The 16,168-nt window shown below is 33.6% G+C and overlaps 1 protein-coding gene across 2 annotated transcripts in view; it reads right to left on the bottom strand.

The window, feature by feature from the left end:
* DhpD (guanine deaminase) overlaps positions 1–16,168 on the bottom strand; it is a 101,837-nt gene that overhangs the window by 15,857 nt on the left and 69,812 nt on the right. For both annotated transcript variants that reach the window (XM_081748708.1, XM_081748707.1), the window contains exons 4-7: positions 10,500–10,671; positions 9,614–9,835; positions 6,448–6,555; positions 1,345–1,449 (exon numbers count right to left, since the gene is read on the bottom strand). In XM_081748708.1, the coding sequence (XP_081604834.1) occupies positions 1,345–1,449; positions 6,448–6,555; positions 9,614–9,835; positions 10,500–10,671 (607 nt within the window). The remainder of the gene's footprint in view (positions 1–1,344; positions 1,450–6,447; positions 6,556–9,613; positions 9,836–10,499; positions 10,672–16,168) is intronic.

Here is a 16,168-nt window from a genome sequence, read left to right as displayed (position 1 = left end):
ACGTTCAGATTCCAATGTACTACTGTATATATATCCATAATCTTAGTGTCCAATCCATAGTTTTTCAAGTCGCTGAGATGAATAGTGACACTTTAAGTCCAAATTCATGCCTCATTGGCATGAAAGCGAGGGTTGAAGGTCGGAAGGAGTGACATTTGTAAAAATAATCAAAAACGATCGATATTAGTGCTTAATACATAGTTTTATGAAACACTGAGATGAATAATAACACTGTCATGCCATTTAAGTCCAAATTCATCCCCCATCGGCATGGGAACTGAAGATAAGAACGGGTGACATTTGCAGAACTATTTTAAACGGCCAATATTGGTGGCCGATCCATAATTTTCGTGGTCGCTGAGATAAATAGTGGTACTCCAGATGTCGTTTAAGTGCAAGTTCTGCCCGCATCGGCATGGGGGCGATTATAAGAACTTTCACTAAACACTTCAGCATATAGGAAGGGAAGAAGTAATAGGCAAAGGAAAATTAAAGAACAAAAGAAGAAGAAGTAATAGGCAAAGGAAAGTTAAAGAACAGAAAAGTACTTGTGAAGTGTCGAGATGAGCGCCATGTTTAAATGCAGGATCACACGATAGTGTTACAAGACTCAATGTAGACGAAGTTTAGTGAAGAAAGATAAAACTAATAATGCTGGTGAATTGGTAAGAATGCGGAAAAGCGAAGGAATAGTAAATCAAAACAAAAGTTCGGATAGTATAATATAAGGTAAAAAGAATAGAAAAATAAGACATGTAAACTAATGAAAAAATTTACAAGAAATAATACATAATAAATATGTATGTGAAAGTTACAAATATGGATGAGTTTTCTTTACATCAAAGTTTTATATGTCATATACATATAACAAAATTTTCTTAATTCCTTTATGACAAATTCCTCATCAAGAAAGGCTAAAGACTGATCAAGGAAATTGAAAACACGACATGTCGTAATTATAATTTTATTAAACTTAATATTTCAAAGTCAAGATCACAAACTTAATAATAGTCATACTTCTGTCATACCGAAATTTAAGAAAGAAAGAACAGTTATTGTAATACCTCAAAATAAATCTATCTAGGTATTTAAATCTAAAGCATTTCCCTTATAAGGCTACCTTCTGTAAACTTTGTCGCAACAGATGAAAGTGTAAGAAAATTCAATTTTCTCTTTCTAGAGAAGAGATAGGCAAAAATTATTTTTTTAACAAAATTAATTTTTCAAGAATATACGTAACAAAACTCACGAAAATTTGAAAACCATGTAATTTCTGCTATTAGAATAAAAATTTCAGTATTATTTTAAACAGTAGCAAAAATTAAGGATCAAAATATACAATACCTTATTTGTGAGAAGCCCAGCTTCATCATATACACCAGCATATGACATGTTTGGGTACATTTCTCTGACAGCCGCTACTTCACCACGATTTTCTGACAGGTGAGTCTACAAATATGAATATAAAATAAAGTCAAATTTACACCCTACAACGTCGGCTAAATCTTGTATTATATCTTCATGGGTCAACCTGTTTAGGTTCATTTTTGGATAAAGCATTTCATGTATCTAGTTTCTTTACTGCTTTGCTTTCAACATTTTTCCAGTAAATGCTTTGTTTTGTCTTTGATATCAACTCATGTTTGAAGTAGTAATTTTAGGAAGAAGTGTCTTGCAGCCCAAGACAAGAGCAAATATATCCCTGGTAATTAAATACGAGCTGGCAGTCAAAAAGTTCCCGAAATGTTGTTGTAGTTTCGGCGTTTGTGAGGCAATCACAATGAATATTGTGTAATACATTCCTTAGATTGTCTAATTATAAACTTGACAAGTGTTAACACGTCTTAATAGTAGTGTACGAATAGTGTAGCTAAACGGAGGAATGTGTAGAAATCAGTTGATGTAATTTTACAGATCGAGCAACGCGCAAACATCAAGTTCATGTGCAAATTGGTGAATATCTGATTCAGAGAACTTGATAGCTTTAAAAACAGTGCAGCGCCATCGGATGTTTGGCTCTTCCGAAAGCTAAAATGGGCCTTTTTCGTTTCGCCAACATAGAAGAGATCAAAATCAATACGACGGCTGAACTTCGGAAAATACCAAAAGAGACCTTTCGTCGGTGTTTCCACCAATCGCAGAAGCGGTGGAACAATTGTGTGTGTGTGTTCCGAAGATGCTATCTTTGAAGGCGATTAAGTAAATTTTTACTTTTATTGCGGTAATAAAGAACTACAACAAAATTCCGGGAACGTTTTGACTGTCCCTTGTACACTGTTACATCTTGAAGTGAGAAGTATGAATAATGTCAATTCGTTCAGGTAGGAGTATGCCATACCTCATATACCCTCTCCAATCCGATAATTGATAATAATAGTTGAAACATTTGATTGACGACATTTGCCTTAAGTGAATGCAGTTTAGTGATAAAACTAAATTTTAGTCTTTCAAAATAGATTCATTTAATGATATAATTATAAACACAAAAAGTAATGTCTGAAAATGAATAAATCTTTAATTTCAGTTCAAATAATCAAAAATATTCAAAGCGAGAATTTAGGAACAAGTTTCAGGTTAGGAAGGTGCAAAAGCCGGGCATGTAAAACGTCAAATTTGCTAATTTAATTTTATCAAATTAGAATTATTTTTTATTATCCAGAGGATGGAAGTGTAATGGTATTAGAATGTAACAACATATTTTCTATAAAGAGATTAACGGAAATATTTTCACGCAATGCCTAAGTATATACTCGTAGTTTTAAATTTATCGTAAAAGTTAATGATAGAATCTACATCTTCTGTTGTGCTGAAAGGAGACGACTTTTTCAGTGGGTTAACATTGAATGACGCTTACGGCATTACGTCCTTCCAGAAAGATGTACGTTCTATTATAAATATTAGAGCCAAATTAACTTTCTTTGAAGAATTTGTTCCTGTCTTAAGAATTTGTTAGAAACTAAAGAAGAAAAGTTAATTCAAAAGTGTAATAAATGATATCTTTTAAGTGAATAGAATACTATGAAACGCATCAAATTCAAGTATGCAGATAAATCATATGACTAAGGCATGCCATGCCTTTTCTACGTGTGAAATGTCTTTATACAAAATTTTTCATTAAAGGTGACGATTACATGATGACGTCTTGTAACCAATTAGAAAGATAAGGATTTAATGTTCTGACCCACACATGAAGATATATAAGCTGGTTTTCTCTCTTTGTGAAGCAAAACAAAAAAAGTTTTATCTTCCTATGCTCGAAATACATACTATCCCACTTACCACGAAAGTTCTGTTTTTGATATAGAACACTGTCTTATTCAAAATTTTTGCCACAATTTCCCTTTAAAATGTTATTTCCTAGCAATCGTAAGTAAAAAAATTTAATACATGTATTTTGGCTTCAAATAAAGAGCTTGAATAGTCAAAGATGAATCATATTTATATATTAACCAAAGGAAGAAACAACCATATTTCTGACACACTAAATCCTCTGTAGGTACGAATTCAATGATACGTAAAGAGCGAAAAAGTGAATGATTGCTCCGGGACTCGAACCGGGAATCTTCCGCGTATCATGCCAATTCGTTAACCAACCACGCCACCTAGTCCGTTTCGTAGAACAACCATACATTAAGTAAAGAGCACCGACTTCAAGAGTGAGACAGTGTAGGGATGTTCTGGGAAATGAACTGGGTGTCGTAGTGGTTAAAGCATCGGCATGGCACGCCGAAGATTCCAGGAGGTTCGAGTCCCGATCTAGTCATCCAATTTTTCACTCTTTGTGTATCATGAATCATATTTATTTCATTCAGTTCCGTTTATGGATAAGAGTATACAAAGCATTTTAAAGACAGGTGGCTGGCCGAGCTTTTAACAAGACTACACGTATCACCAAGTTTTTATCCTCTTTTTTTTTCGTGGATCTTCAACAGGTAAAAAGAGAGGTAAAGTTTGAAAATTGAACAATTCATATTTATGTTATATTGGCAACCACAGTCATAACTATGTAGTTTATCGTTTCATAATTTGCTGTTTACTAAAACGATTTATAAAAGATATTATCTATAAAAATGAATGAAATCATGAGTCTATTTTTCCATTTTGTGGTGTTAGACTACTTGGCATCCAAACGGTCCAAATGTCGGTATTCTCATGACTGTAGCGTGTGACGTATGATAGTGAAACAAAATGACACGCTTGACACATGAGGAACGAAAGTTCATTTTAAAGTGGCATTTCAAGTTCGAAAATGTCGCTGAATTTAACACCTCTGAATTTTTTTTCTTTAGGGGGATTTTCAAGGATAATGTGTATCGTAGGAAACCAGCTACGCTGGGGACCTTCGTGAAGAAATTACAGTAGCATGTGTAGCAATCTCTCCCACATTGACCGACGTTGCTCAAGCAACTGCTCGCTGTTGTGATCTGTGTCTGGCCGATAACGACATCCACTTTGAGCACCTTCAGTAACTGTATAGGTGAAGGAAGCAGGTATTGAGCTTGCAATATACCTTTAAAACTTTTGAAGCATTATAATTAAATTTAGCGCTAACACACAATACAGTTTGCTTTCTTTGAAGTGTGTATATTTTTCTTTTACAGATTCTGTAGCTAGAACGAAGGAATCTGGAAATGAATGCGGAAAATTAAGTACTACTAGATATTAGTGAATAAACAGGTAATTCTGAAAATGCTCAATATTAGCGCTAAGCGCTTCATAAGGTAGGGAGGGAAGAACTATAACGAAAAGAAGAAAAATATTAAAGAACAGAAAATATAAACTAGCTGTGAATCGTCTACTGAATACGGAGCCCACCTGGTCGCGCTTCACAGCTAGCTTTTTCTTTCCTTTCGATCCTACCTTTTCCCCTCCCTATTTGATGAAGTATTTAGTGAAAGAAGACTTTATAGCATGGATGGCCCAACGCGTCGTAACAAGTAGCCCGCGGTGGTCTGTGTCATACTCCCTATATCAATCACTGTTATTGTTTTATGATTTCTGAAATGACAAGTAGCTTTCATTCTTGAAAAGATTGGTCACCTCTGCTTCACAGTCTAGTTTTAAGTATTACATGACAATATTTTCGCCACTTGCTGCTAAGTAATTCTCCAGTTAAGATACACTATAAGCACTTTTGCTAAATGCTTCATCAGATAAATAATATCTGTGGGCCTTTTGGAAGTTGGATCGAATTAAGGTTACAATCTGTAGTATAGTTTCCTCTCAACAGATGGTATTACTTACACTGTAAAATCGTAAGATAATGAATTGAATGTCCGGCTAATGGTTGTTTGCGTAACAACGTAAGAATACTTTTAAAGAGATATTTCAATTTTGAGAACGTTGCTTACATCATATGTTCATTTTACTATCATGTGAGCAACCACAGCTGTTGAGAGGAAACCACATTACTCAGTGCTACGAGGGTATTTCCGAAAGTTTTTCAACTGACACTCAAATATCGTGCCATGGGTAATAAGCTGTTCATGCAATATAGTATAATCTATGGCAGAAATAATGTATCAATTTCAACTGTCTATCTGTGTCAGTTCACTGAAGGCAGTCATTTAAATCATAGGCTTTGTTGTCAAGCCTGCAGAGAAAGATTATGGCTTCAAGGAGATTCAGCCCACCATATAACTCAGATTTAACATTGCAGGCTTGGCAACAGCATCCGTGTGGATCGGAGCATTGTCATGTGGTGTGCGATCTCAATACACAGTGTTAATTCAAATGTGTGCTTCCAACGAACTGACACAGGTGGACAGTTGAAACTGGTACATTATGTCTTCCATAGATGGCACTATATTACATGAAAGGCTTATTACCTGTGGCACGATATTATATATATATATATATATATCGGTTGTGATAGTGGTAGAAAAATGTACACAAGGATACTCTAATATTATGTTAGTTTTTTTCTTAATGTCTTTTTTTTTTTAATCTAACCTCTCTTCTCATTCACGAAAATGATTGAAAACTATGTTATATACACAGACACATCGAGGCAGGCGTTAAAAAGACGGCTACCTTATGAACATTCACTCATCATTCGAAATGTGTAAAACAAGATATCATGTGCAATTGAAAGAGAGTGGACAAAATATGATCTTGTACAGTCATCGACAAAAATTCTTTCCGTTTGGTAACATTTATTTTGGGAATAAGAGTGGTATAGCTGGAACGTACAGAAAATTACATTCTTTTTAATTTACTTTGCTGAAAACTGTACTCAAATTCTCTTTCCATTCTGAAGTTATTTACGAAACTAATTTCATCAATCGGAAAGAACTTTTGTCGCTGACTGCATCATTAATCTTAAGTCTGTCTTTTGATCATGTGATATATACATTCCACATGAGACTATATTTTCGTTATACCTAGTTTAAGAATAAAGTACAGAAATTACACTGAAAAAGTAGTTATTATAAAAGCGTTTGGTACCTGAATATGAACATCATATTGTTTCGCAAGCTTTCCTAATCCTTTCATCAACTCCATGTCGCACGACAAAGCAAATCTAGGTGTGATGATTGGCTGAACTAAAGGACACTGAAAAAAAAAAAAGAAAGAAAAGTATGGTTTATACATATACGAAGGAAATTTTTGTATGACTGCTAGGATAACATCTGAATTTTGAGATGTATGAAAAGATCACTTCGACTATCTATTGGTCTTATTATTATTATTATTATTATTATTATTATTATTATTATTATTATTATTATTATTATTATTATTATTATTATTATTATTATTATTATTATTATTGCTACGGAAAGCTCGTAGAGTTGATTTTTCCCCGCATTTATAGTCAAATTGTTCAAGGCACTAGATTGGTGAAAAAACATGCCAGTTATGATTTGAACTCTAACATGATATAAATGCTTTTCATCATTTCATTTCATCATCCCCCTTTTAGCCACAAGTCTAAGTTTAATTCACAAATCTAGATTAAACGATAAACAGCTTGCATGTAACTCACACGTGTCAGATCTACCAAGCAAGGTAACACTGACTACCAGAAAAAATTAGTATAACATATTAAATTTCAGGCGCAATAAATAAATTTAAAAAACAGTAAGTGAATAATTTCTTTTTACACATTATTGTAAACATGCATCAATTTATCTTCTTAAATAAGGGGTTTATGACTTAAAGTACCTTGGCTTCTCTGCTTGTGTTCGTTTAAATACGAACTATAAATAAAATAATGAATTTTTACCTAATTTTGTCTCTTGTTTTTCACACAATATATTTTTTAGTATAGTTATAATTTCTTTTTTCTCATACGTTCATTGTAATGCTTTGATTTTAATATAGTAATGTCTCTTTTAAATAATATGCAAATCGGGCCGCGGTGGCTCAGTGGTAGACTGATCATTTCTGGCTCGATCCCAGCTTGCGCCAAGTGGGGTTTGTGCTGGACAAACACCGTGTGCGTGGATTTTCTCGGGGTTCTCCCGTTTCCTCCCGCTTTCTTCATTTCACCATTTTCATTGACTTTTCATCATCACTATCTCCTTTAGCCTAGCCGGCATAAGCGTGGAACGTAAAAGTCAAAGATTTCATTTAAATAGTATGCAAATCATTAAAAGTTACTCTTAAGCCATAACAATTTATTATAAATGAGAATAGTGAATGATATACACCAGTTATTCTCAATGTGAGAGTAAACCCTAACCAGGACCCATTCTCGTTTCTAAAGGAGGCGTTGGAACAAAAAGAGGCGACCGGGAGCGATAGACTATTCAGGAGGCATTTGAAATTTCATGACCTGTTCACTTTTTTCTTATTATTGGACCAAAGGAATTATGCATTTCAAAAATTATCAAAAGTTTATACTTTTTACAAATAATAATAATAAGAAGAAGAAGAAGAAGAATAAAAGAAGATTTTTTTTGTTTAGTAGGTCGTTGGTCCGTTTCTTTTGGAAAGTGAGAGAGCAAGTGCATGTCTAAAACAATTAGCAGTGTCATATATACGCCATATAAAAGAGGAACTGATGGATGTTGATTCGAATCCAGCAATATCAAGATTAACACGACAAGCGCGTATCACGTGTTGTCCAATGTCTTTGTAGATTGTTTGGCTTTAAGAATGAAATCAGATACTTGGCCCGTTTGTTTCCTTTTTTAAAAAATGTCCAGCCAGTCACGTCATAAAGCACGTCCATCTGATTGCGTTTCCCACACGATACGTGTCCCCTTCCGCCTTGACATAAACAAAATACATACATACGTATTTATTAACACTCCTTCCTATTAACGTTCTCGTCTCCAAAAATACTAGGTTTGTTCATTACCACGTGTGTATAGCCAAGTGCTCCGTAGCATCCGGATATGTATATCATTCTTGCCACTCTGCCTTTGCTGTTTGCATATTACGCACACTTGCCGGAAACAATCCAGTTTTCAGATTTCGCAATAACCGCATCCACTTGCAATAATCCATTACACTTGTAATAGTCATAGACACAGTACTTTGAGTAACACTACAATCTTCTGACACTCCGACCTGGAATCCCGGATCACTCACGTAGCACAAGAAAACCCGTATATTTTCGTTATTACTTAGAGCGAACCCCGAATTTCGGTTGATTCTCCTGAAAAATGTTATGCTAACCACTCCACATTTTCTTTCTTAAACCTATAAAACTTTTTGTAATCACCATTTGCAACATTTTTATGCAGTTTATAAGTTTTTCTACGTTGCAAAACAATCATATACTCTACCATGTTTCGCACGGAGTCACCTACTGAACTTGCTCCACAAATTTGGAGAAGTTACTCGCACCACAGAGCAGTCTCTGAATTTTATGGATATATTCCGGAATAGTTACTCAGCTCGAAGTGTGGTCACTCCAAAGGGGAGGGGCTTCTCCGAGGTCAGCCGAGACGAGTAGTGCTCGGTTCTTTTATTGATACCAATGCGAGTAACTACTCCAAATTGGGAGTAGTGAGTAACTTCTCCGTTTTATTGATATCATCCATTATGTCTAGGTGGTATAGCGCTATTTCCGCTGCGAAGAATTGCAACTAGATCTCAAATGCAATGTGCTTGTGATGGACAACATCGAGTCCGTGGCTTTTACCAGAGCTTTCGATTTCCTTCTTATTATTCAATTATTATTATTATTATTATTATTATTATTATTATTATTATTATTATTATTATTATTATTATTATTATTATTATTATTATTATTATTATTATTCCAACAAACGTTAACAATGTGTTTCTCTCCTTTGACCTAGGAAAATAACTCAGGTCTCATAATGTTAAAGCTAAAATTTTGTCTCGACTCATTTTAAAGAAGTAAATCATCTAGCTAATGAGAAAAATTAATAGGATTACATAGGCGTCTTTGCATCTATTATTGTTTCGTATGCTAAGATTTTTTTGTGTGTGTAAAATATATGATATACATAAACTCATGAAACTTACATATTTCAAACTACAAATTATGTTGAACACTGAAATGATGAGATTGTCAAATTGTTAACAATCACTCATAAACATGTAGTTTAAAACGTATTTTTTTTTCCTTCGTTAGTCTTTAGGGATCATACGAATGAAACTTAAATATAAAGTAAAATAAAATACTTACTTCCTTAGCTCTCACTTTGTTAATAAATTCTTCGGTATCTCTCAACGAATTCTCAGTTGTCTCAACTAAGCCAGGTGGAGGTCCAGGAAGATTCATGTTAACTTTTCCTATAAAAGCTCTCTGTCCCAGTCGTATTGCAATATCCGCCAACAGAAGGGATGATTCTTTATGAATAGTCGCAAAATAAGAAGCAGTAGTAGTACCATTGATCAGCGTTCTTCCCTGTAAAATATAATCGGACGTATTATACAACTATTATTATCTCTAATAATAATAATATTTAATTTTTCTACATTATTATTATTATGCAATATAAGATGGTTTACCAGATATACCTGAAAATCTATTAACAATAAAAGCACAATGCGAGCGAATAATTATATAATAGGAACGAATTTTTATTTAAATGCTGAACTATTGACGAATATGAGAATTTTAAAAAATCATGAAAATATCACTAAAAAGTTAAATAATACAAATGCAGAGTATTGTATATACCAATGTATTTAATAATTAACTTATACAATTTTCTACATAAGCTGCGTTTCCTAATTTTTTTCTTTATTTTTATTTGCTTTTGAAATATGGAGAATGTAATACATTTGTTTGAAAATAGTACCAGTAATTTTTCAAAGAATAAATAACTCTTAAAGCTTTATGATAATTACTAACGGTCATCAAAATTATTAATAGTTAAAATAGGGTAGCTCTGAAAGTAAAGTAAGACACTAAATATCATCATCTAGCTGGCTTTAAACATACATATCATTTTAAAGATATATATTTAAAAATCAGATAAACTCATTAAAAAGTACACTGCATGTTTGAATAAACAAAAATTCCGCTCTGTTGTACACAGAAAGAAAAGTAACAAATAAATACTTACAACAACTGCTTCATAGACTTTTCGGGCAAATTCAATGTTGGAAAACTTTTCTTCCGTTGGAAAAGTAGTAGCTTGTAACCAATCAAGAAGAGTATTATCGTAGCCAAGGCCACTATTGGGATATTGTGGTGCATGGATGTGGCAGTCAACAAGACCCGGCATCATAAACTCCCTAGAGATATAAACTCCAAACATGTCACTTCAAGTTATTAAAGTATCTGTACTTGCAAGCAAATATGCAATCATTAATCATGAGACCTATATACCATGTATCAAAAATGGAACATCTCGTATAATAATAATAATAATAATAATAATAATAATAATAATAATAATAATAATAATAATAATAATAATAATAATAATAATAATAATAATAAGCCTTCATTAATATAAGATATTTTATTAATATACAGTTTAAATTTTAGAAATTGTATCCACAAAATACTATTCCGGAATTGCAGTCCGACGTCATATATATATTGACTATTAAACCTAATAGAAGGTGTTTACACTATAAATACGAAATTTACAATCTGTCGCCTGATTATTTCGCTCATCCTACTCATGGTCCTCGTTTGCAACGATGATTATTCTCTACAAATCATAAAGACATTCGGACAATATTTGTATATTTAATTTTCAGGACATGAGCTGAAATAGTAGGCATATCCCTCAATCTTCTAATTCGAGCAGAATTAGGCCGGCCGAGGTGTTTAATTGGCAACGATCGAATTTACAATGTAGTAGTCACTGTTCATGCCTTTATTATATTTTTTTCATAGTTATACTAACCATAATTGGCGGCTTCGAGAATTGATTAGTACCTCATATTCTTGGAGCTCCTGATATAGCCTTCCCTTGCCTTAATAACATGAGATTTTGATTACTTCCATCCTCCTTCACTCTATTATTAATTGGAAGAATTGTACCGTAGAGAGTAGGGCAGAAACTGGGTGGACAGTATATCCTCCTCTTTCCAGAGCTATCGCCCATGCCAGTGCATCTGTTGACTTATCTATTTTCTCCCTTCACCTAGTTGGCGTCTCTTTAATTTTAGGGGACAGTAAACTTCATTAAAACTGTTATCAATATACGAATTCCGGGAATAATACTAGAACTAATACAACTACTTATTTGTTCGGTAGTTTATTATCGTCTACTACAATAATTTTAATGGAAATGAAATCGCAATATTTCATTTTTTGATCCATCAGAGGGAAGAGTTCCAATTCTATATCAATATTTATTTTGATTCTTCGGACATCCTTAAGTTTGTATTTTAATTCTTCCAGGTTTCAGAATAATTTCTCATATTGTAACTCAAGAAAGTGGTAAAAGGAAACTTTTGGAGTATTAGGCATCTTTGTGCAATTTAGCAATTGGGTTTCTAGGATTTATTATATGGACCCATCATATATTTGCCGTAGGTATAGATGTAGATACACGAGCATACTTCACCGCAGCAACTATAATCATTGCTATACCCACAGGAATCAGGGTTTTCAGATGAATCGCAATTTTACACGGAGCTCAAGTAACTTACTCACCCTCAATTCTATGGACGCTTGGGTTGTTTATTTTCCTATTTGCTGTAGCAGGCTTCACAGGGGTAATATGAGCAAATTTGTCATTAGATATTGTTCTTCATGACACCTACTATGTAGTAGCACATTTCCATTATGTATCTATAAGGGTTGTATTTGTTATTATAACAGGAATTATTCATTGATTTCCTTTATTCAGAGGAACAACAATGAACCCAACATGATTAAGAATTCAATTGCTAGCTATATTTATGGTTGTTAAAATTGCATTCTTCCCACAACATTTCTTAGGACTGAGAAGAACACCTCAACATTATTCAGATTTTCCTGACATTTATACCTCATGGAATATAGTGCCAAGCATTGGCTCATTCCTCTCTTTTATTGCAGTTTTAAGTTTTGTATTCATCGTACGAGAAGCTTTAGCTAGAGCGCGCCTCGTTCTTTCTCTGATCAACAAACAACATCACTAGAATGGTTTTAAAATCTTCCACCTGCAGAACATTGTTATGCAGAACTTCCACTATTAACAAATTTCTAAAATGGCAGATAACTGCATTGGGCCTAAGCTCCAAATATAAGACAGATTATATGTTTTTAGAAGCGGATATCTGAAATCAACTAGGTCTGCAGGATGCCACGTCCCCACTATAGAAATATTTTTTTTTTCATGATCATACAATACTTATTATAACTATAATTACAGTATTAATCGCGTACTTATTAACTTCCCTTCTTCCAAATACTTATATTAATCGTAAGCTCTTAGAAGGGCAAACCTTAGAAACCATTTAAACGATCCTACGAGGCATTACCTTAATCTTTATCGCACTTCTATCTCTTCGACTTATATATTTACTTGATGAAATTCATCAGTCACGCATCACCCCTAAAACAATCGGTCATCAATGATACTGAAGTTATGAATACTCAGATTTTTCACCTACAGAATTTCCATCAATAAAATAATTCTAATTCACTCCGCCTTCTAGATGCTGATAATTGCATTGTACTCCCAGTCAACAATGGCATTCGCATTTTAACTACAGCAGCTGTTACTCCTGACCGCTTAAATCAAGTAGGTACAAATGTTAGCCGGACAGAATTATTTTTCGGCCAATCTCTGAAATTTGTAAAGCGAATCACAGATTCATGCCAATTGTAGTTTTAAGGCTGCCCCCACTCAACCCTTATTTCCGGAATAACAAAAATATTCTAAAAACTTTCATTGGATGACTGATAGTAAGCAATGATTTCTTAAACCAAAAAATAGTACAATAGAAATTGGAACATTCTGGCCTCTCACAGGAATCGTTCCATTCAATCCTATACAGGTCCCCTTACTAAATACTGCCATCCTACTAGCATCAGGAGTTAAGTCATACTCATATCAGCTTCCAAGCCTAAAGTACTACCCATATTAATTATCAATATAACTGCTGATATACTCTAAATTAAAAGAAAAAATACCTATTAAAAGTTGTAAAGAAGCAAATAAAGTATAAAATAACAAATATATTCCAGCCTACACTCGTTGGGTTGATAACCCCAACCTAAAATTAAGAATAAGATAGGAATTAAATAACTCTCAAAATAAATAAATAAATAAATAAATAAATAAATAAATAAATAAAGCACAAGCAAGCTACAAGAGGAAAATCTCAAATAGAGAAATGCAAGTAATATTAAAAACATTATAGCAAGACTATCCATGGCTTGGGATTGATTATTTTAACAAAAGAAACACTGACCAAAGCTTAAAACCCACTGTATTTAAAATTATAATATGTAACGATTTGGGATATCTAACATATCCTTCTTCATAACAATGACTATATATATGTCTGTATTTTCATTTATGTTTGATAGTGTCTGAAAAAGTATATATTAAATATCCGAAACCGTTACATATTATAATTTAAAATACAGTGGGTTTTAAGCCTTGGGCAGTGTTTCTTTTGTTAAAAACATTATTATATCTTAAATATGTTATAATTAGATTATTGTTTATTGTTCAATGTATGTTTCCCCTAAGTTTACACGCTTTTGGTACGGTTGTACTGTCTCCGAATGCTTTGATAGAAGTTGTCTTTCGGGGCCATCTTTGATTCACACGTCACACGCTACTGAAAGTCTGGAACCAAGATGAAAATAGAACCTTTCAATTTCAAGTTTCATTTTGAGAACAAAGAATAGTTTGCAGGTATTAGTTGAGTAAATAAGACGGGTGGTCCAACAGTCGCATTTTTTCTTTAATAACTGTTTTACAGTAGTCGTGTTGTGAGCGGGGGCATTGACGTGGGAAAGGAATCAGTCATTGGATTCTGCCAAGGTTAGTCCGAATCCTTTGAAGAAACTTCTCTATTACACTTCAGTAACATTGTTGATTTACAGTTTGACCCTCTGATACAAAGCTCTCGTGGATAACGCCCTCCCAATCGGAAAAGTGATGAGCATAACCTTTAGATGATATTTCTCAAGTCGAACTTCCTTCTGCGGCGGCAAATTTTCTCCAATCTACGCAGCCCATTGACGGTTAGTAGCAGGATCATACTTCTAGTACCAGGCTTCATCAGCCGTTATTTTTTGAAGAAATCAGGATTAATATCAGCTGTAGCGATCAGATCTTAAAATTGCAATCAAGTCTGTCTGCTCTTATGTTAGACTATGTGGGACGAATCGCGAACAAATCTATTGCAAATTTTTCATAACTATCTTCCTCACTGTATCCTTACCGATGTTTACTTCGTCCGCTATCATTCTGAGCAAAAGAATGGTTCTAAAGGAATTATTGTCGAACTTTTGGATGTCATCTTGCCCATAACGAAAACGTCCAAACCACTGGAAAACATTCGAACTTGACAATGCTTGATTCTCACGAGCTGCACTTTCAAATGGAGGGTTTCTATTTTCATTTTAACGGCTTTAGAACAGAACTTAATCGCTATTTGTTCCTCTTCCCTAGATCCCTGACGAAAACATTTGAAACAACTCTCATCAATCGCGCACTTCACAAACAGTGCCAGCTATACTTACATAAAAATCGGTCTGCACTATGTCGAGACCTATTTCTAACTGTTCCTGTCGTCGGCCGGTAAATGATGCGCCCGACATTCGCACAGAAAAGTCAGCATTAAAAGATAATATATGGATATCCAATAATTATTTTAAAATAGCATCAATAATTTTTTGTTATTTCAGGCCATTCTATGTTCTGTCAAAATTAGTACTTTATAAAGAAAATTATAATATCTCATAATTTAGAAAATTCTAAACATGCAATTCTAGACAAAGTACAGCAAGCAATGAACTTATGCATAAATACGAAAAAACAAATGATTAGCATACCAATTTTAAATAGTATTTCAGCAACCGAGGAAAAGACATAATACGAGTATTCATAATAATAAATAATTCTGTTATATATCTTGTAGCGATCAATATATCTGGAAGCTACAATACGTGCTTCTTAATCTCCTACTATGTCTGGAAGGTATCTTTACTTCTAAATTATATTCCCTAAATCCTTTCTTACTACATATTAACAATGCAGTACTATGATAAATGAAGCACAGTAACATCAAGTTAGTTTGATTTGTTGGTTAGTTTGGATTTTAACGTTCCTTTTTAGCATTATAACAGACGTGGATCTACAGTTCAACGTAGAATCCGAATTAGGCCTATATGATCTTCCAATGGAAATAGAACCCAAGTCTCCCGTGTTGAAAGTTCATATATTAACCGTATAGCCACGAGCGAGTTCTTATATCCAGTTACTGTCGAACTTACACAGTACAAATATCTTTTATAGCAACTTGTAAATTTACTCTTTTATTTATAACTGCGTCTAGTATTTAATGTACTATTAACTGCAGTGTTTCAGTGTTCCACTATTCTGATGTTTTCCTCAACAGATCTAGCCAACTCACGTACAACCCATCTCACTTCTTAGAAGTTTCTCTTCTCTGTTAGAAGTGAGGAAAATGTCCACAAACTAGCACAAGAGTACATAAGTCTTGATACGAATCTTCTGCATAGGTTTTCACAACATATACGCTTTCATAAGAGAAGAGGAGGGTAGGAGTGCAAGAAATTCACATTACGATATTAACAAAATAATGC

The sequence above is a fragment of the Thermobia domestica genome, chromosome 2 (genome assembly GCF_964235325.1).
Source record: "Thermobia domestica chromosome 2, izTheDome1.hap1.1, whole genome shotgun sequence".
In the NCBI taxonomy this organism is placed as follows: domain Eukaryota; kingdom Metazoa; phylum Arthropoda; class Insecta; order Zygentoma; family Lepismatidae; genus Thermobia; species Thermobia domestica.
This window is presented reverse-complemented; position numbering and strand designations above follow the sequence as displayed.